The sequence below is a fragment of the Oncorhynchus gorbuscha genome, linkage group LG04 (genome assembly GCF_021184085.1).
Source record: "Oncorhynchus gorbuscha isolate QuinsamMale2020 ecotype Even-year linkage group LG04, OgorEven_v1.0, whole genome shotgun sequence".
In the NCBI taxonomy this organism is placed as follows: Eukaryota; Metazoa; Chordata; class Actinopteri; order Salmoniformes; family Salmonidae; genus Oncorhynchus; species Oncorhynchus gorbuscha.
Window position 1 is genome coordinate 11,713,367 of NC_060176.1, and position 19,900 is coordinate 11,733,266.

General features: G+C 42.7%; 2 protein-coding genes across 9 annotated transcripts; both read left to right on the top strand.

Annotated features, from left to right (window-relative positions):
• Positions 1–2,711: 2,711 nt before the first annotated feature.
• On the top strand, positions 2,712–6,064 carry LOC124033665 (protein TSSC4-like). 8 transcript variants are annotated; one of them, XM_046345823.1, is made up of 4 exons: positions 2,712–2,799; positions 4,017–4,158; positions 4,494–4,567; positions 4,719–6,064. In XM_046345823.1, the coding sequence occupies exon 4, from the start codon at positions 4,744–4,746 to the stop codon at positions 5,674–5,676; it is 933 nt and encodes a 310-aa protein (XP_046201779.1). In that variant the 5' UTR covers positions 2,712–2,799; positions 4,017–4,158; positions 4,494–4,567; positions 4,719–4,743; the 3' UTR covers positions 5,677–6,064. The 8 variants fall into 8 exon arrangements, with proteins under 8 accessions (XP_046201779.1, XP_046201786.1, XP_046201783.1 ...); XM_046345830.1 differs by having other exon boundaries at positions 4,017–4,141; XM_046345827.1 differs by having other exon boundaries at positions 2,774–2,864.
• Positions 6,065–6,196: 132 nt separating this feature from the next.
• Positions 6,197–19,151, top strand: LOC124033664 (anoctamin-9-like). The gene is made up of 24 exons (XM_046345822.1): positions 6,197–6,680; positions 9,403–9,474; positions 9,622–9,744; positions 9,938–10,080; positions 10,176–10,225; positions 10,329–10,387; positions 10,570–10,649; positions 11,775–11,909; positions 12,060–12,153; positions 12,248–12,308; positions 12,409–12,491; positions 12,738–12,842; positions 12,975–13,139; positions 13,217–13,253; positions 13,403–13,514; positions 13,968–14,025; positions 14,154–14,251; positions 14,514–14,713; positions 14,926–15,078; positions 15,181–15,325; positions 16,325–16,447; positions 16,708–16,801; positions 17,173–17,285; positions 17,605–19,151. Exons 1-24 carry the CDS (start codon positions 6,657–6,659, stop codon positions 17,636–17,638), a joined length of 2,361 nt encoding a protein of 786 aa, XP_046201778.1. The 5' UTR covers positions 6,197–6,656; the 3' UTR covers positions 17,639–19,151.
• The last annotated feature ends 749 nt before the right edge of the window (positions 19,152–19,900 follow it).

Here is a 19,900-nt window from a genome sequence, read left to right on the forward strand (position 1 = left end):
AGTGGCAAAACCACGCACATTCTGTCGGCAAATCATTGTTCTTGGGAATTAGTGCATCATGCATTTTACCATGTGAATGGCCTCAAACTGGATGTTTGGTCATTTTGTACAGTTTTGAAAACCCTTCAATTCTCACCAAATTAATCAATATTTTGTACAGCCTAATCATATGAGCCTAACTGACGATCCTACTAAATTATTTCAATTTGGGCTATGTGAAGAAACACAGTCCACCAAGCAAACTGCATACATATACATACATATAAATACATATATTTACTTTCTCTTAGAATTAGGCCTAAATGATATATAATATATTTCAAATGTATTCAAATGTATTATTTGTAGAGAGAAAAAAACCGATTGGGTATAAGTAGGGGGAAACACTGGAAGTTTTGGTGGAAAAGGTTGTGTGTGTCAACTGTGGGGTGCCCATGTTTGCTAGGGATCGAAAGAGTGGGTGCAAGAGTGGCAGGTTGAGTTGGCCAGAGTCAGAGTAAGTCGTACAGAAGGTGTCTTATGCTGAGTCAGTGAGGGATCCTGAGAGAATCCCTGTGAGTAGGCCTAGTAGATCTGTGACAGCACAGAGGGATAGGTCAATGAGTGATGTATGCTTCAGAAAGGTTGGTTTAGCATTCATACCGATAGTCTTAATGAGTGTAGGGTTAGATGGCAGGGTCATTTAAATGTTTTTACTTTCGACATTTTTTTCCATTTTGTGGATCAGTATAATGTATAATGATTTCAAATCAAATCAAACTGTATTAGTCACATGCGGCGACTACAACAGCCTTACAGTGAAATGCTTACTTACGAGCCCCTAACCAACAATGCAGTTAAAAGAAAAAATATGAATGAGAATAAGAAATAAGAGTAACAAGTAAGTAAAGAGCAGCAGTAAAATAACAATAGTGAGACTATATACAGGGGGGTACCGGGTACCGGTACAGAGTCAATGTGCGGGGGAACCGGTTAGTTAAGGTAATATGTACATGTAGGTAGAGTTATTAAAGTGACTATGCATAGATGATAACAACAATATAAATAGTCTGGGTGGCCATTTGATTAGACGTTCAGGAGTCTTATGGCTTAGGGGTAGAACCTGTTTAGAAGCCTCTTGGATTTAGACTTGGCGCTCTACTGCTTGCCGTGCGGTAGCAGAGAAAACAGTCTATGACTAGGGTGGCTGGAGTCTTTGACCATTTTTAGGGTCTTCCTCTGACATTGCCTGGTATAGAGGTCCTGGATGGCAGGAAGCTTGGCCCCAGTGATGTACTGGGCCGTACGCACTATTCTCTTTAGTGCCTTGAGGTCGGAGGCCGAGCAGTTGCCATACCAGGCAGTGATGCAACCAGTCAGGAAGTTCTAAATGGTGCAGCTGTAGAACCTTTTGAGGATCTGAGGACCAATGCCAAATCTTTTCAGTCTCCTTGGGGGGAATAGGTTTGTCGTGCCCTCTTCACGACTGTCTTGGTGTGCTTGGACTATGTTAGTTTGTTGGTGATTTGGACACCAAGGAAATTGAAGCTCACAACCTGCTCCACTACAGCCCTGTCGACGAGAATGGGGGCGTGCTCTGTCCTCTTTTTCCTGTAGTCCACAATCATCTCCTTTGTCTTGATCACGTTGAGGGAGAGGTTGTTGTCCTGGTACCACATGGCCAGGTCTCTGACCTCCTCCCTATAGGCTGTCTCGTCGTTGTCAGTGATCAGGCCTACCACTGTTGTGTCATCGGCAAACTTAATGATGGTGTTGGAGTTGTGCCTGGCCGTGCAGTCATGAGTGAACAGGTAGTACAGGAGGGGACTGAGCATGCACCCCTGAGGGGCCCCTGTGTTGAGGATCTGCGTGGCGGATGTATTGTTACCTACCCTTATCACCTGGGGGCGGCCCATCAGGAAGTCCATGATCCAGTTGCAGAGGGAGGTGTTAAGTCCAAGGGTCCTTAGCTTATTGATGAGCTTTGAGGGCAGTATAGTGTTGAACGCTGAGCTGTAGTCAATGAATAGCATTCTAACATAGGTGTTCCTTTTAGGCAGGAAACCTTAGTGTGGTGATCTGCTTAAAACATGTTGGCATTACAGACTCGGACAGGGAGAGGTTGAAAATGTCAGTGAAGACACTTGCCAGTTGGTCAGCGCATGCTCATAGTACACGTCCTGCTAATCTGTCTGGCCCTGCGGGCTTGTGAATGTTGACCTGTTTAAAGGTCTTACTCACATCCGCTGCGGAGAGCGTGATCACACAGTCTTCCGGGACAGCTGGTGCTCTCATGCATGTTTCAGTGTTATTTGCCTCGAAGCGAACATAGAAGTAGTTTAGCTCCTCTGGTAGACTGGTGTCACTGGGCAGTTCTCGGCTGTGCTTCCCTTTGTTGTCTGTAAAGGTTTGCAAGCCATGCCACATCTGATGAGCGCCAGAGTCGATGTTGTACGATTCAATCTTAGTCCTGTATGACGCTTTGTCTGTTTGATTGTTCTTCGGAGGGCATATCGGGATTTTGGGTTATAGTCCAGCTCCTTTAAAGTGGCAGCTCTAGCCTTTAGCTCAGTGCGAATTTATATGCAACAGAAATTGGATGCCAACCACCGTTAAATCTCAGCGAATAAGATGTATGTTTAGAAACTCTGATGTAGGCCTACACTGGCATTACATTTACAATCCATTTGACTACTGTAGGTGGCGGTAAGGTATGACGATTGGGTTATTTGCCCACTAAAGGCAGGAGCGGGGGGAAACTACCCTACCCAGCATACATTGCAGCATACAAACCGAAGTTGCAGCGCCAGCGTGAAGAAGGTAAAGCGGGAGATGCAGCGAGCTGGCAACACAAATCAGCTTTGAATGCTTCATGTAGTAGTTAGGTAGTTTACTGAACACATTCCAACGTATCGATGAAGTATTGTAAGATATAGAATGCTTTGTGTGTGGTTGTGGTATGTTCCACCCTCCCTTTATTCAAAGTCAGCTTCAGCTAAAGTTAGCTAGCCAACGAGGCTACTATTTGACGTTAGCTAATAGATATCCAATGTCGATTTCCATAATTGGTTTACTTGGTGAATTACTCAACCCTCCATGTTGTTATGCTGTCTTCTCGTCAAATACCATGACAAACAAAAGCTAGCTAGGAGACCTGAGATACGCACGAACTAGCTACTAATGTTAGGGGGCGTAGTCGCTGTGTTAGCTCTTGTCCATCGCACAACGACGAGATGCCCCTGCTTTGTCGTTTTCCATATCCTTTCATCGTAACTCATCAAATTAAACATATTTGTAGTTTGTGGGATTACTTTTCTCTGTATGTACAGGGTGTACTTTCTCCCAAAAGACGTTTAGGAGTACTTTCATTATCAAAAGATCCTGATCCGCGCGTATGCGTGGGATCTGCACTACTAGCTGCTTGCACAAGCGTGGACCAGAGCTTCTCTGGCAGTATCATTGAGCTCGATGTAGGAATCAGGCCCGTTTTAGGATGGGCAGAGCCATTGAGGACTTTAAACATGCTTAAGTAGTCAGTCAACAAGGTGGGACATCCTATAGGTTAAGGAAGGATCACATAATTCCATCCAGGTTGATGAAGGGAGCAGACAATTAATTATAATCATGAGCAAACATCCCATAACTGCAGATGGTAGTAAATCGCCAACCTTAGCTTTATACCTGTTCAAACCATACTTCAGGTGGCAGTTTATTTACAAATGCCATAGAAGAAGTAGAAGGAGAAAATGGACTACTTCAAAATTGAGATTGCTTCAGTTGCTTTGCCCATGCTCTAGCAGACATCATAATGGGACAGATACAATGTTGTGTCCTCTAACTACAATATCTCTATGGGTGGTATACAAGGCAATTCATTGTCGTTGCGTGATGGACCAGAGCTACTGTGTTGTATGCAGATCCATCTAAGTATACGAGTCGGGTTGTATGTATGCAATGTAATCACAATTTACATATATGCAGTGAGTGGGTAACAGACTGATCTGCGTGTATTTATTATTATATATTTTTTTTTACAGCTTGTCGCTACACCATTTTAGTCTGGTATTGGTCACACCATGGCAAAAGTTGGAGCTGTCATCAATCCCCACACATTTGTTGTCTTATCTGAGCTGAGCAGCATCCCAACCAGCTCCCGCAACCTGTGAGTCTGCAACTCCTGTAAGATACGTCCTCACACTAACACAAACGGTAACATTACGTGGGATGTCGAACATTAAATTATTTGAAATCCCTCGGTACAGATGCACCCACTTACAGTACTTAATGTTCACATGACGCTGCAGAGGACTTATAGGCCTACTCATCTGCAGTTGACTCACCACACCTGATGTCACACTTGACATCTTGTGTTGATGTTGTGCAATTGCTCTGAAATAATAGTTTAATTGTTTTTACCCGGCAATGTACTTATTATTTACAGTATAGGCCTAAGCTTTAAATGACTAGATCCGTATGGCTGTTTTTAATGTATATCTTTCTGTGTGTCTGTTAAGGGTGGAAGGACTGCCGCCACCCTTGAACCTCACGGATACAGAAAGTGGCGGTGTTGCAGCTCTACTAGGCTAAGGTCAGTAATTTCTTCACAAAGTGAAAATATTATAATGCATGCTATATTACCATACATATTATATGTTTCAATTACCACTCAAAACAACCCTCTCATACTCTTCCAGGCTCTTGACCCCTTGACTGTTTGAATTTTTTTTCTTCCCCTGTAGCATCAGACCCAGGCACTTGAGAGCAATGTGTGAGCAAGAGGACCACGGAGACGGTGGCCGTAACAAGCTGTCCAACAGTGACGCAATCAAGCTGACAGATAACCTCTCTCTGAGTGACTCCGACCCTGAAGAGCGTAATGAGTCCATAGACCCAGAGGTGGAAGACTTGTCCTCATCTGATGATGAAGAGCACCAGAACTCTTGCCCTGGTCCCAGTCCCAAGAAACCTGCATTCAGTCTAACAGGTGGCAGCTCAAGCTTCTCCAACCGCAGCCGAAGCATCTTTGATTGCCTGGAGAGTGCCGCTAAGCTGTCCTCGTCCCATCTGGGCCAGGACAATGTCATTGATGGGGTCTTTGCACGTCCCCCTCCACCCCCACTGCTGCCGAGTGGAAAGAAGTATGGGGATAAGGTGGGGGAATTGGTCAGCAAGCCTCCTCAGAAGAGAGGAGTGCCAGATTACCTGGTGAATCCTGAGTGCTGGACGCGCTACGACCTGGAGGATGTGCCAGACACCAGTGACAGCAAGAATAGCATGGTGGCTCAGCAGTACATACAAAGCCTGCAGCAGAAGGAGAACACCATGGAAGATGATCCTGAAGAGCCTTTTACACCTACTTTCAACCAGGGCCAGAGTAGTAGCTCAGAGCATAAGATCGTGTTTTCCAGACCTAGCCGGCCACAGAAAGATGAGTCTGCAGAAGTTAACAAGCCTGATCGAACTAAGGCAGGGATGGGTCTTTGTCACTTAGATGATGATGATGAAGAAGAGTGTATAGCCCAAGCAATCGCCCCCCAACACCCAAAGGAGAGTGAGCGGAAGAGGAAGTGGACACCGGTGGGGGACGCAGAGGGCGTGCTGATTGATAGGAAGGATCAGCCGCCTATTGGCTTCGTCATTAGTAGGAACGTCAAAAGGAAGAACTTCCGCAAGGTGTCAGAGAAAGAGGAGGACTGAGAGTACACATGCATCAATCAATGAAGTCCTCTGGAAATAAATGAGGACCCTAAATATGGACAGTATTTTAGTGCTTCCCTGTAGAACCTCAACCAGTGGAGTTTTTTTCTGAATCAAGGGAATGGTTTCTGCCTCTTGACTTTATCAGAATCCATGTAAAATGTGTATTTTGAATATTAACTTCAGACATGAAAATGCACTTGTCAGTAATGCTAATGTATATGGCTGTTTTGAAGTCCAAAGAATATTGAATTTAGCTGTCAAGTATACTGGTGGAAGTGTAATGTAAACAATTGTATTTGTAGTAGACCCTTGTAAGTGGCATTATTTTTCCTATTGCTATAACTATTATTGATTATTGGCGCAGTAAAGTATTCCCACAACTAAATCGTTTCTTTGTCACTTATGAATATTTGTTCCCGTATTTTCCATGGTTGATGTGGAGCCAATAGTGTTTAATTTGTGATTAATCTAGAAGTTATCTGACGTGTTATCATTATATTATACTATTTGAAGAATGTGTTTGAGTTAATATACATTGCTACATTCATATCAACGTCAAATAATTAAATGCATTCGTTGGTTTCACAGATAAGCAAAGCACAATCATTTGCATGCACTTTCAAAGGTAGAGAGATGCAAAGAGACTCCGTTTTGGTCACTGTAAACCTTTTAAACGACTGCGACTGTCCTACGATGATCAGATGGCCGCATTGCTATTCCAAGAGAAGCGCCTCACCTTTTGAGAAGCAGTGACGCTACCTACCTGAAAGCAATTGACTCAGAAACGCGGAAGTGAAGTCAACTTATCTTTAGCTCAGTACAGACGTTTTTAATATTGTACTTTTAGTATAATTAGAGCTCCATGTCTGAAGCAAGGGTAAACGTTTCGTGAGTAATGAAGGAAACGGCGCTCCAACGCCAGAGTATGTGAATGGTGATCAATTTTCGCTCAATTTGTATTACGAGCATATTGCAACATGTACTTCAAGAATCCAGAGCAGGTGAGGAAAATTATTAACAACTCACCTGCAAACCACTTAGGAAACATGTTTTCATGTACAGTATTTTGAATGATTATAAAATCAGTTGGACTGAATAATGTATTTTAAAAATGTTATACTCACTCATGGATTATGGCAATGAAACTGCTTTTTAGAGGTTACCTCATAGCAGGTTAAAATCTATTGCCATCTTGCTATAGCCTGTGCAGAAATCAATACGTTTGTGTGTGAGTATGCTGGGTTGTGTTATGTTACTGTAACGAAAGTGGTATACAGTGCCTTATCTATGAACTAGATGTGTGTCAAACGTCACATACACCCTCAAGTGTTTTATTTGGACTGCAAACACATTGACTGTGGCTCATTGTAGCTGAGGTTTCCTGTAACTTTCCTGCCTTGTTGTATGACCATGTACAGTGCCGTCAAAGTATTCTGACCCCTTGACCTTTTTCCACATTATGTTACGGCATCGAGTCTTTTGGGTATGACGCTACAAGCTTGGCACACCTGTATTTGGGTAGTTTCTCCCATTCTTCTCTGTAGATCCTCTCAAGCTCCTACAGGTTGGATGGGGTGCGTTGCTGCACAGCTATTTTCAGGTCTCTCCAGAGATGTTAGATCGGGTTCAAGTCCGGGCTCTGGCAGGGCCACTCAAGGACATAGAAAATTTCCCCAAACCACTCCTGTGTTGTCTTGACTGTGTGCATAGTGTCGTTGTCATGTTGGAAGGTGAACCTTCACCCCAGTCTGAGGTCCTGAGCACTCTGGAGACAGTTTTCATCAAGGATCTCACAGTACTTTGCTCCGTTCATCTTTGCCTCAATCCTGACTAGTCTCCCAGTCCCTGAAAAACATCCCCACAGCATGATGCTGCCACCACCATGCTTCACTGTAGAGATGGTGCCAGATTTCCTCCAGATGTGACGCTTGGCATTCAGGCCAAAGAGACCAGAGAATCTGTTTTCTCATGGTGTGAGAGCCTTTAGGTGCCTTTTGGCAAACTCCCAAGCGGGCTATAGTGCCTGTTACTGAGGAGTGGTTTCCGTCTGGACACTCTACAATAAAGGCCAGATGGTTGTCCTTCTGGAAGGTTCTCCCATCTCCACAGATGAGCTCTGTCAGTGTGACCATCGGGTTCTTATTCACCTCCCTGACCAAGGCTCTTCTCCCCCCGAGTTTTGGTGATTCCAAACTTCTTGCATTAAAGAATGATGGAGGCCACTGTGTGCTTGGGAACATTCAATGCTGCAGAATTGTTTTGGTACGCTTCCCCATATCTCTGCCTCGACACAATCCAGTCTCTGAGCTCTACAGACAATTCCTTCGACCCCATGGCTTGGTTTTTGCTCTGACATGCACTGTCAACTGTGGGACCTTATAGACAAGTGTGTACCTTTCCAAATCATGTCCAATTAATTGAGGTGGACTATCAATGGAAACAGGATGTACCTGAGCTCAATTTTGAGTCTAATAGCAAATCGTCTGAATACTTATGTAAATAAAGTATTTCTGTCTTCATTTTTAATAAATTAGCAAAACAATTCAAAACTGTTTTGCTTTGTCATTATGTGTGGGTATTGTGTGTCGATTTGCTAAGGAATTGTTTTTATTTAATCCCTTTTAGAATAAGGGTGTAACGCAACAAAATATGGAAAAGGTCAAGTGGTCTGAATACTTTCCGAAGGCACTTTATAGGCTGGATTCATTGCAGCAGCTAAAATAAATGAACAAAAGTCCCAGACCAACTTAAAATATTTCACTGATTTAAAGGTCACTTCTGGTTTCAAGCATAACTTCACTCAAAGTTGGCTGAACAGTCTCCCACCATGGTCCTCATCTAAAGCATGCAGATCCTTGAGAAATTGTCAGGTCTCAGCTTTTTACCCTGGACCATGTTTCTCTGAAGAGTGTATGATTTATGTGATGCTGAGGCCTGATGTATGACACCTCTGACAACCCATGCCATATCCACTACACAGTAACCTACATCAGAGCCAGCCTCCTTTCAACGTTTTCCTGGTCTTCTTGGCTGTGCTCCTGGTGAAACAGGTTATTTCATTAAAGTTTATGCAACTGCACTAAAGAGGGTAATAGTGGCACACCTCCAAAATATGATCAGTCAAGATTGGATCATGTCTCTCGAGACATAGCAGAGCATAGATCTCAGTGTGGCCTTTGAACTAAATATAAATGTTATATTCTGAGGTTTAAATAATCCCATATTTTGTACAGCAAAAGCCTACAAGCCCTCCCAGCCAATCAGTGTGAGGAGCAGTCTATTGAACATTTTCACTGATGGGTGTGTTGGGGCCTGTAATCTGGAAAATCCTGTGGGAGTCTGGAAGAATGAAAGTGAAAGACTGACAGGCTTTAGAGAGAAGCCTGCATAACAACAGAGATGGCAAGAGGGATGGCCCAGTTGCCTTTATTTGTTTTACCCCTCTGCTTAGAGATGTGTGTTATTGACATCTCATGGACCAACTGTAAAAAGGAATTTGCCTAGTGTCCCTTTTTTCGACACAGGATAGTGAAGCCACAATGACAATTTGGCTGTAGTGAATGAAGGCACATCATTGACCATTATGTTAGCTGAGAGGTTCCTTGTGGTCCATGCTGACTGGCACATGCCTGGCAGACCACTGCAGTGAGGTGGGGAGATGGGCCAGCCTTTGTATCACAAGAGAGATGTCACATTGTTCCTCTTTGTTACCCTGTGTTTTAGGATGGTAATGAGCTGCAGGAGAGAAACACGGATGGCTTTGACAATACCATGGAGGCATTACTCCCAACTCTGGTAAGCGACAACACAACGCACACCATCTATTAATTTCACCGCATTCATAACTTAGAGACATACATAGTCATACAGAGGATAATTATTCAACCTGTTTGTATGACACAGTCCCTAGAATACAGAAAAGCTTGTGTGTGTTTCCCACAGCACCAGCAGAGAACATATGATTATGTTCTAGTTGCTGACAAAGTTGAGGACCAAGATCACCCAAAGTTTCTGAAGCAGGTGGCTTTTATTGACCACCTGAGGAAGAAAAACATGAAAGTGACCGTGAGTTTGTTACTTGATTAAATCACGTTAAAATTATATATGGAGCGTTGTTGAGGCAAGGTTCCTTTTATTGGGATGTGTACAATATTTTATTGGGATGTGTGGAAGTTATACTGTATGGCCAATCCTCACAAAATGATACAATTTCACCTGGTTCAATGCTCATCTTGTACTTTGCCTGTTTTTGTGTCAGAAAATCGTTCATGATGACAAGGTGTTTTATGGTGTCCGGGCCCCGAAGGAGATCTTTGACAAGTACAGGTACCTACTAAAGGTGTCTGATGCTTGCAACTGGAGCGGCGACCGGAAATGTGTCATCATCCCTCACTCAACCAGGTGAGATGCATTGAACTCTCACTCTTGCCATTCCATACGCAAAACACATTAACTTCCAACATGTTCTCTTACCTTTTTCTTGTCTGTTTTTTCAGGATCAGAGTAGTGCATTACATCCTACACCACACCCATATCAACACAGGGGGTATGTGAAGTGCTCCCTCCATTGATCTCTTTAGTAACATATTTGTCCCTGACTTCAATTGTTCGTCACTCTTAACCCTCTTTTTTTCATTTCAACACAACAGAGAACCTCGAAGAGCTCCAGAAGAAGGGTGTCTTTGAGGCCACGTTCTGCCTGCATGAGGTTAAAAAAACTTCTCCTTAATAATAATTCATATACCTGTATACCTGATTAGTATACCTGATTACTTGTTCAATTTTGAGGGGCATTGTAGCTGTTTCTGCCTTGTATGATCGTAAGTAGCCCATATGAAAATCATTGATGTGAAATACGTCTACAGTATGAGCCTCTTTCTGTTTTTATAGAGGAACAAGCAAAAGGTGTTGAAACAAAAGTGGGCACGATGGTCTGCTCTCTGTACGACCCAGCCTGTCGATGATGTCAGGTAAGACCTTCTATATATCCTGCTGTGTTTCTGTGTCTTGTGGTTTCACAGTGGCCTTTCCTCAATTGGATTTGCTCAACTCCTGCATCCTCTCACCTCCGTCCTCTCTGGCCTCCTTTTGAAAAAGGTCATAGGTAATCAAGGAGAGGCGTCGAGAATGTGAACAAAATTGTGCTTGTAATTAATGAGACTCCTTGTGCAATAGCACATTGACGAAAATTACATTTGCAGGGTGGAATCCCTAAGTAAATGTATACAGTGATTAAAACAAATGTAGCGGGCTAGTTGTGCAAGACATGTTGTAGATAAATGATCAATACAATATTGTTATGAAATGTTTGCATGCTTTTCTCCTTCAAGAAAACAATAGCTGATTTCAAAGTGGGTGTGGAAGATTAAAACTCTTCCGCGAAGGAATCATGTAGGATTCACTTCTGCTTCCATGCCAAAAGGAGGCTATTGAGGAAGGGAGGACCATCTTTCGTTTCCTACAAAACATTGTCACTCTCCTTGACCATTTATCGGTTTCAGGGTCAACGAGGTAGGAGGACTGGGGAGAGAGGGTGGAGAACAGACTTTTGCCCAAATAAGAAAAGGTCTATCTCTCTCACTTTCAAAGCAATTAACTCTGTTTCCAGGAAGTATGTCAGCTAGTGGTTATATCCACACACAGAACTTTGGGTTTGCCGATGCAGCTAAATGTGATGTGCTTACCTAAAGCAGGATTTCCCAAACTCGGTCCTGGGGCCGCCCCTGGGTGCATGTTTTGTTTTTTCCCCTAGCACCACACAGCTCATTCAAATAACCAACTCATCATCAAGCTTAGTTTGAACCAACTAAGAACAGCCCTTAGCTGTGGTATATTGACCATATACCACACTCCCTCGTGCCTTATTGCTTAAATATATAGCATGCAAATAGTCATACAACATGTCATTTACCTCAGTGGTGTGAAAGGGAAATTATCAAGATAACACTAAACTAAACTGTGAAACTAAACTACGTGTTAATTAAATATTATTTTAATCACCCTGGAAACCTAGTAAGGGGTGTTAACTGATTAGGAATGTCATTTTCCTGGTTTGAATTTGAACATGCAAACGGAAATGTATCTATGTCTGTCAGGAGTTACTTTGGAGAGAAGGTGGCTCTGTATTACCTGTGGTTGGGCTGGTACACCATCCTGCTGGTCCCTGCAGCCATTCTGGGTGTGATTGTGTTCCTGTATGCACTGGCTTTCTTCAACACCAGCCCCCTCATGTGAGTTGACAGGCCCACTGAGCCAAACTCTTTATTAAGCTGATTGGTGCTGACATTTTGAGTAGGAAGAAAAAATAGGTTACATGGAGTTGCTCCTCTTTAAAACTCTCATGTGTTTCTGAAGGTGCATTGTGTGTCTTCATATTACAGAAAGGAGGTCTGTGAGTCTGACACCGTAATGTGCCCGAGGTGTGACAAGTGGTGTCCAGTATGGCAGCTGCGTGACACCTGTACCTATGCCAAGGTAACTCATGTCATTCTACCATACTGCATTGCAAATGTTACTATTTTAATTTTTTTTAAATAAAGTTTATGTTCAAAATGTGTCTTGTGTGCAGGTGAGTCATCTGTTTGACAATGAGGGGACGGTGGCCTTTGCTATGTTCATGGCAGTCTGGGGTAAGTCTCTCACACAGGATAAAACTCATTCTTTCCATCCAATACATTTTTAATTCAGATAAATCTTGACTGTCATGACTTGTCCTTGTTCTTTTTCCAGCTACCATTTTTCTGGAGCTGTGGAAGAGGCACAAAGCAACGTTTGTGTCCAAATGGAAAGTCTTTGACTGGTGTGAGGAAGAGGTATGGCTTCACTGAGGCCTAAGTAACCATTATATGTCTGGATATACTGTATACCATAGGATGGTTTTAGCATGGTTTAGGTTGTCTGTTACTCATTGATATTACCCAATCATATGCTCTTTCAAATAACTAAAATAATGTCCTGTTGATTACTGTCATCTTATGGTATGGACCCATTGTGTGATTGATATGACCTCAGACTCATGCTGTGGTATAATCCTGAATATTGTTCCATTTGGCCTGCAGGAGGAGCTCATCCTGGGAGTAGTGAATGATCCAGACTGCCATCCCAAAGAGTTTCGCCATTCTTATCTGCGCAGCACTCTAGTTCTGGTGCTGGTCACTCTCATGGTCAGTCCCAGTCAGTCACTCAGTGCCATATTGCATCACAGACATAGCAGTTTTCATCCTGGGCTATACCAGTGTTTAGCTCCGGTTCAGTCAAAGTTGTCCTCTCACTGTGTGTGTGTGTTCTTTTACCAGTTGGTTCTGATCATCGGGCTAACCCAGGCTCTGGTGGTGTTCCGTGTGGTTGCTGCCGTGCAGCTGTCAGAGGGAACATGGGTGTTTGTAAGGGACCATGCCAACACTGTAGCAGTAATGTTGGGTGCTGTACTACACTACTTCACCATGCAAGTTATGACCAGAGTAAGTTTAAACAGTAACCCCTCTAAGTCATGCAGACCTGCACAATCCCTAACTCCTCTCCACTCTTACCCGGAAAGGTCAACAAGGCGGTGGCCTTCAAGCTGTGTGAGATAGGTGAGTCTGAAGAGGCACATATGTTTGCATTGAACCATTTAGTTTACAATCAAACATGTACATGTTCATCTCTGTAATTCCATCAGATGGAATTGTACTTACCTAAGTGAGTCAATGAATTAAGTTAATGTTTCTGCTCTTGCCTGCAGAGAAGACACAGTCATTTGCGGCCACTGAGAGGAGCTTCACTGTTAAGATGTTTACCTTCCAGTTCTTCACCCTCTTCTCCTCACTCATATATGTGGCATTTTTCCTGGGCAGGTACTGAGTGCAACGTGTGTGTGTCGTGTTAATATTTGATCGGGCTGACAGTACATGGGGCCCCCGAGTGGTGCAGCGGTCTAAGGCACTGAATCTCAGTGCTAGAGGCACCACTACAGAACCTGGTTCGATTCCAGGCTGTATCACAACTGGCCATGATTTGGGAGTCCCATAGGGCGGCGGCCAGCACCGTCCGGGTTAGGGTTTTACCCGGGGTAGGCCGTCATTGTAAATAATAATTTGGTCTTAATAACTGACTTGCCTAGTTAAAACCAAGGGGAAAACTGTTGGTAAGGTACTGCTCTGTGTCAGCTGTCATGGGCAGCCAAGCTGTATGGAGAAGGTGCTTTCTGTATCTGTGATCCTTGAAATGTTTGAATCCTGAACCATAAAGGTGTAAGTATTTGAAATGTTTACATTTAATGAATCTAAACACACTGTTCTTGTGCATAGGATAAATGGTCGCCCAGGCAGCTATGTTCGTATTTCTGGTAAATGGAGATTGGAGGAGGTGGGTAGCTCATCACTATTTTAAAAAAGTATTACTTAACATGGGATTATGACATGGTTGAACGGTTTGGATTGCCTTTAGACTGTTACTAGACTGTTGCCATATCTGCCTTTTCCTGTCCTTGCCAGTGTCATCCCAGTGGCTGCCTCACTGACCTCTTCATTCAAATGGCCGTCATCATGGTGCTCAAACAGACACTGAATAACATCTTTGAGATTACTGTGCCGTAAGTACAGTATATAGCTATGGTTATCTAACTGCTTAACATAGATACATTCTGAGAAAATGAATAGGTTGAATAAGACCTTTGATGTGTTGAGTAAGCTTTTGGTAATGCAAATAAACGTTTGACTGTCAGTCAGATGATAAAACCCCATGTAAAAATGAATTGTAGTTAATGAATTGAATGTATTCTAACTAACCGAATTAGACATCCAAAGTGGAGCATCATACTTTCTCACTTTAGGTTGTCCTATGTTGTTCTGCAGCTGGTTCAAGAGTTACTTCAGAAGGACTACAACTAAGAAGCTGGAGAGGAAGTGTGGCCACTGCTACAAAAATGCATGTCGCGAAGAGGAGAAGATGGGCCATGACCCATGTGATATCTGCAAGCTGCGTGATTGGCTCCGCAACTACGATCTGAATGACGTCAACTCTTTCAGTCTCTTCAATGAGTTTCTGGAAATGGGTACATCACTACCTTCCATGGCTGTCTCATTGTCTCTCCAAGTCCAACGTTTTTTATTTATTTCACCAAAATGATTGTCTATCTCTCTCTTACACTGTGATTCATGGTCTCTTTTATGTTCAATGATTCTGTACAGTTGTTTTTATTCACTTCCCAATCCCGTCTTGAATGTTAAATCTCTGTTGTGTTATTACACTCTTCTCCTCATGCAGTTGTTCAGTTCAGTTTCACCACCATCTTTGTGGCGGCCTTCCCTCTGGCCCCTCTACTGGCCCTCATCAACAATATCTTTGAGATCCGTCTGGATGCCATCAAGATGGTCAGCTTGGAACGCAGATTAGTCCCCAAGAAAACCAATGACATTGGTGAGTTAAAACAGTATATGTAAAAGCTTGTGCTTCTCTGGTAAACTCCTTACCATGTTTTTGTTGGGGCTTGTATGCTCATCCCTTAATATGATTCCTCAGGTATATGGACCAAAGTTCTGGAAGCTATTGGTGTTATGGCTGTCATTGCCAATGGGCTAGTCATTGGGGTGTCCTCAGACTTCATCCCTCGGCTGGTCTATCGCTACCACTACGGACCCTGTGCCAACGGAGAAGCTGATGTACAGTAAGTTCTACTGTAGCACCTTGTGCAGTGACTGGTGCATGGGTTGCACCTACAGTAGTGTAGACCTTTCACAGAGCATTGTCTGGACTCTTAAAGCAATGAATGCCATAGTAATAATGTAGATAATGTCATCTGATAGACTACATTCGAGCCTCCAGAGTGGCGCAGCAGTCTAAGGCACTGCATTGCAGTGATTGCGGGGCCACTACAGACCCTGGTTCGATCCCGGGCTGTGTTGCAGCTAGACACGACCGGGAGACCCATGATTCGGTGCACAATTGGACCAGCATCGTCCGGGTTACGGAAGGGTTTGGCTGGCCAGGATGTCCTTGTCCCATCCATCGCGCTCTAGCGACTTCTGTGGCGGGCCATGCGCATGGACGATGACACGGTTGCCAGTTGTACAGTGTTTCCTCTGACACATTTGTGCGGCTGGCTTCCAGGTTATGCGAGCAGTGTGTCAAGAAGCAGAGCGGCTTGGCAGGGTCGTGTTTCAGAGGATGCATGGCTCCTGACCTTCGCCTCTCCCGAGTTCATACGGGAATTGCAGGGATGGAACAAGACTGTAACTACCAATTTGGATATCACGAAAATTGGGGAGCTAAATTAAATAATACATTCTTTATTGAAACTGTTCCAAAGGCTTTGTAAGGCAGAGTTCAACAGTTCCCTAGTTTAGTCTTTATTGTTGTAAGTAACCATGCTGCCATGCTGTGGACAAATGGGTATATTTGCATATGAAACAAAGCACTGTGGGTAAACACTGGTGGCAGATGTCAAGGACATCCTAAAGTTGTAATAATACTTCCCAGACAATTGGATATGGAATTATGATTTTGTATAAGCAAACTAAGTTGTATGCTTTTAAATGTATGTTTTGTGCTGGGCATTATTTTGGGGGTTCTCTTAACGGTTAGCTGCATAAAACCTCATGAGTTGGAGAAGGGTACTGCAGGTTTGTTTTTATATGACCATAATCCCTTTCCCTCCCCCTTATAGCTGTATGAAGGGCTACATCAACGACACCCTATCCACTGCTCATATAACAGACCTGAGCGTGCGGAATGATTTTTTCCCCAGTCAACTGATCACAGAGAGCGGCTTCAATGTTACACAATGCAGGTGGGCATCTGTAAGGCACAACTAGGTCACTACGGAAGGTACTATTTACCAAAGCCTGTCTCAACCTTACTGCCCATCTCTTAATTTCACTGTTTATATTAACTGAGTGTTTGAATAATCAGAAACCAAAGCAACCAATTCTCCTCAGGCATGCATACATGTAGCTAGAGTCTATGCAGTCACAAACAGAAAGAAACCCAGTCCAGTGATAACAGTAATTGTTGAGAGAGATTGTTGGTGAAACTGGTGTGTTTTCCCAGCTATAAAGACTACAGAAATGATGTTGACTACAGCCTCACCTCCCAGTTCTGGCTCATCATGGCTGTACGCTTTGCCTTCGTCATCCTATTTGAGGTATGTCTTTCTTTGCATCCATGAATATGTGTATTTGCGTCAAACTACTTAGATTATTTTCAGTATAGTTTTGGCATATCAGGAATCACTGAATTCCATATTGATTTTAATTAAGCTCTGCACCCATGATCAAATCAGACGTTATTTAAAGGGCATTTAAAATTGTAACACTTTACAATAAAACTAAAGATGTAAAAGCAAACACAAAGGATGTCTAAAACAATAAAATCACTTGTTAAAGGCCAAGCTAAAAAGGTGAGTTTAGGGTTTTGTCAAAACCTTATCCTTGCAACTCCAAATGGCCATTGAGCAATGCCAAATATCATGGATATGATTGAACAAGCCTGTCTGTCTTTCACCTCTATCTGTAGCATGTAGTGGTCATCTTTAAATGCATTGCTGCCTGGTTTGTGCCTGACTCCCCCATGCTGGTGAAGAACGACAGACTGAAGGATAAACTCAGTAGGCTCAAAGAGGAACTGCAGTGAGTTAAAACATATGGTTATATGGTCCTTCTGTAGCTCAGTTGGTAGAGCATGGCGCTTGTAACGCCAGGGTAGTGGGTTCGATCCCCGGGACCACCCATACGTAGAATGTATGCACACATGACTGTAAGTCGCTTTGGATAAAAGCATCTGCTAAATGGCATATATTATTATAGACTACCACAATATTCCTTGTATGAACATGTATTATAACGTGTTACCTTTGGTGTTGCCGTACTTCATCTGCATGGAACTTATTATCTATCCCCATAGTGATTTCCATGATCTGATTAAAAGGAATGCTGTCTGTGTTGACAGGGATATGAAGTGCAGCCAGTCCACAGATGTGTGATGACCACAACGGAGGGACATCCTGAGACATGACCAGCATGACACATGCCTTTGAAGATTTGAAAAAAGACACATTAAAAATGATGCTCTCTGCACTGTCCTGAGATCAGCATCTTATAGCATAGCTAGCACGTGGTTATGAGAGGTAGGATAGCCTCCTCTCCCAACACCTCTGAGTTTTTCCCCACATGGTCAACACTGTTTATACCGGTGTGATTAATGGCTACCCGTGGCGCATGCAAATGTATCTAAATAGCCGATCGGGGTGACAAGTTTCTACGAGGATTAGACTGCTCCAAACTCTATGTCACATATAAGCAAGGGTACCCCAATATAAATGAACCAATATACTGACAGACTAACCTCAGATACCAGACGCCAAACCACAACTGGGGTTCATAAGAAGAGGTCCATATAACATTGTATTTTCTTGAATGACTGATGACCCAGCAGTAGCCTCAGCCGAGTCCCCAACAACCAGATGTTCCGGTTTTCAGGGGATATGGAAAGAGAGCCTGTGACGCGACTTCCGCTTTTGGACGTTAACAAGGTGACACTCCATCTTAACTCCTCCTCCACATTTACCGGATTGGTTGAACCGTGCAGAAGATAACGTTTTTTTTCTTCTCGTCAAGACCAGTATGTAGGGGATCTAGTTTCAGGCATTTCTTTTTTCTAATCAAAAGGGGACCATCGCAGTCTTCCAGAAGTTTGGTTAGTGTGTAAAACGTGTGAGATCAGATAAATTAAAAGGTGTGATGGGTCCGTACACAAAATGTTGCATAAAGATGACTTAATTAAAAATAAAAACACATTTTCACTGCAGGGATAGCATACAAACATTCCAACTTTTCAACCTTCTTCAGTGTGTGGATTTATTTTATGCCTGCTCCATTAGGTTAACCTAGCAGGGATGTCTATACAGTAACAGAGTTGGGGTTCATTTTGTTTCACAAACTGTACATGACATACAAATGAAAAACCTGAGTTGAAATGTATTGAATACCGTACTCTGGCCAATCACGTTTCACAAAGAACTGCGGTAGTTTTATTTTGGGCAAGGGTGTGACATCCTGTTTTGCAAATACTGTACTGATGTTTACATGCTTTTAGTAACCTATGTTCTCTCAACACATAGAATCACAAAGTGTGAATAATGTAATTTCTTTGTTATATAATTATGCATCTCTTGACATTCCTTTTAATCCACTGCATTATTTCTTTATTTGAAATTTAAATTCAAACATAGCGTTGCTTTATGTTCTGTATGAGCAAGAGTTTTTGTAAAGTATAATTCAGAAATGATTTGAGCCAAAAATTGATATTGTATTGTTGTTGGAATGGTGTACATTTTGAGTTGCTGTATTATTATTTTTTACTGTATATTGTACATACAGTATGTGACAGGGTTTTGCTCATCAGTCACCTGAGTGAAAGTGCACTATAATTTTGTTCATTTGCTTCTCACTTTTGATGGACAGAGAGGACACAGATTAAAGCCTCAGCTGAATGTGTACTGGAGGATTTTTGGGGGGTAAGCTAAGTAGACACAATTAACTACCATTTGGTGGACCACACCCTGTGTAATTCCCTAACAAGTTGAGGCTAATCAACACCCCAAAAAACATTTTCACATTAGGTCAGGTAAATAAAACAGAAGAGATAGTTCTAGAGAAAGTGGTCCATTAGAAGGTTTCTAGGAACATAGTGTCTGTATACCACAAGAGGGCAGAGTGGTCTTCAGCCCAAAGTTATATACAGCACTAAACTACCTAACCTACCTTGTGAAAACAGATTTGGCAAAGTGAAGGGAAATGAAAGGGCTCATCTACATGGTCTGCTAAGAGCAGTTCCTAACTACATGCCATCTTACTGTAGCGGAAACTATTCTATCCATGTCCCCTGGCCTGTCATTTAATTGAGAGTTCCTATTAGATTTAAACCAAAAAATATTCTCAGTGTTCCAATAACATAAATCCTCTTAGTGGGTTCACTTCATATCTGGAATGCATTCAGTGAGGTTGCAGAAATACTAAGGTCACACTGAGCATATAAAATAGACTGTTGTTCTTACTTTAAAAACAGCATGTTTGTGTGGACAAATCAGACTAACTCACGGTAGAACAGTTCATCAATCTTCCGTTCTCCATTCTTTTTTTTTGTAACAGTATTTTTATTGAAATTTCACAATTTTCACCCATATTAAGAGATACAGAGACAAAGCACACAGAACAAAAAGAAAAACAGCCCCCACTTACCCATG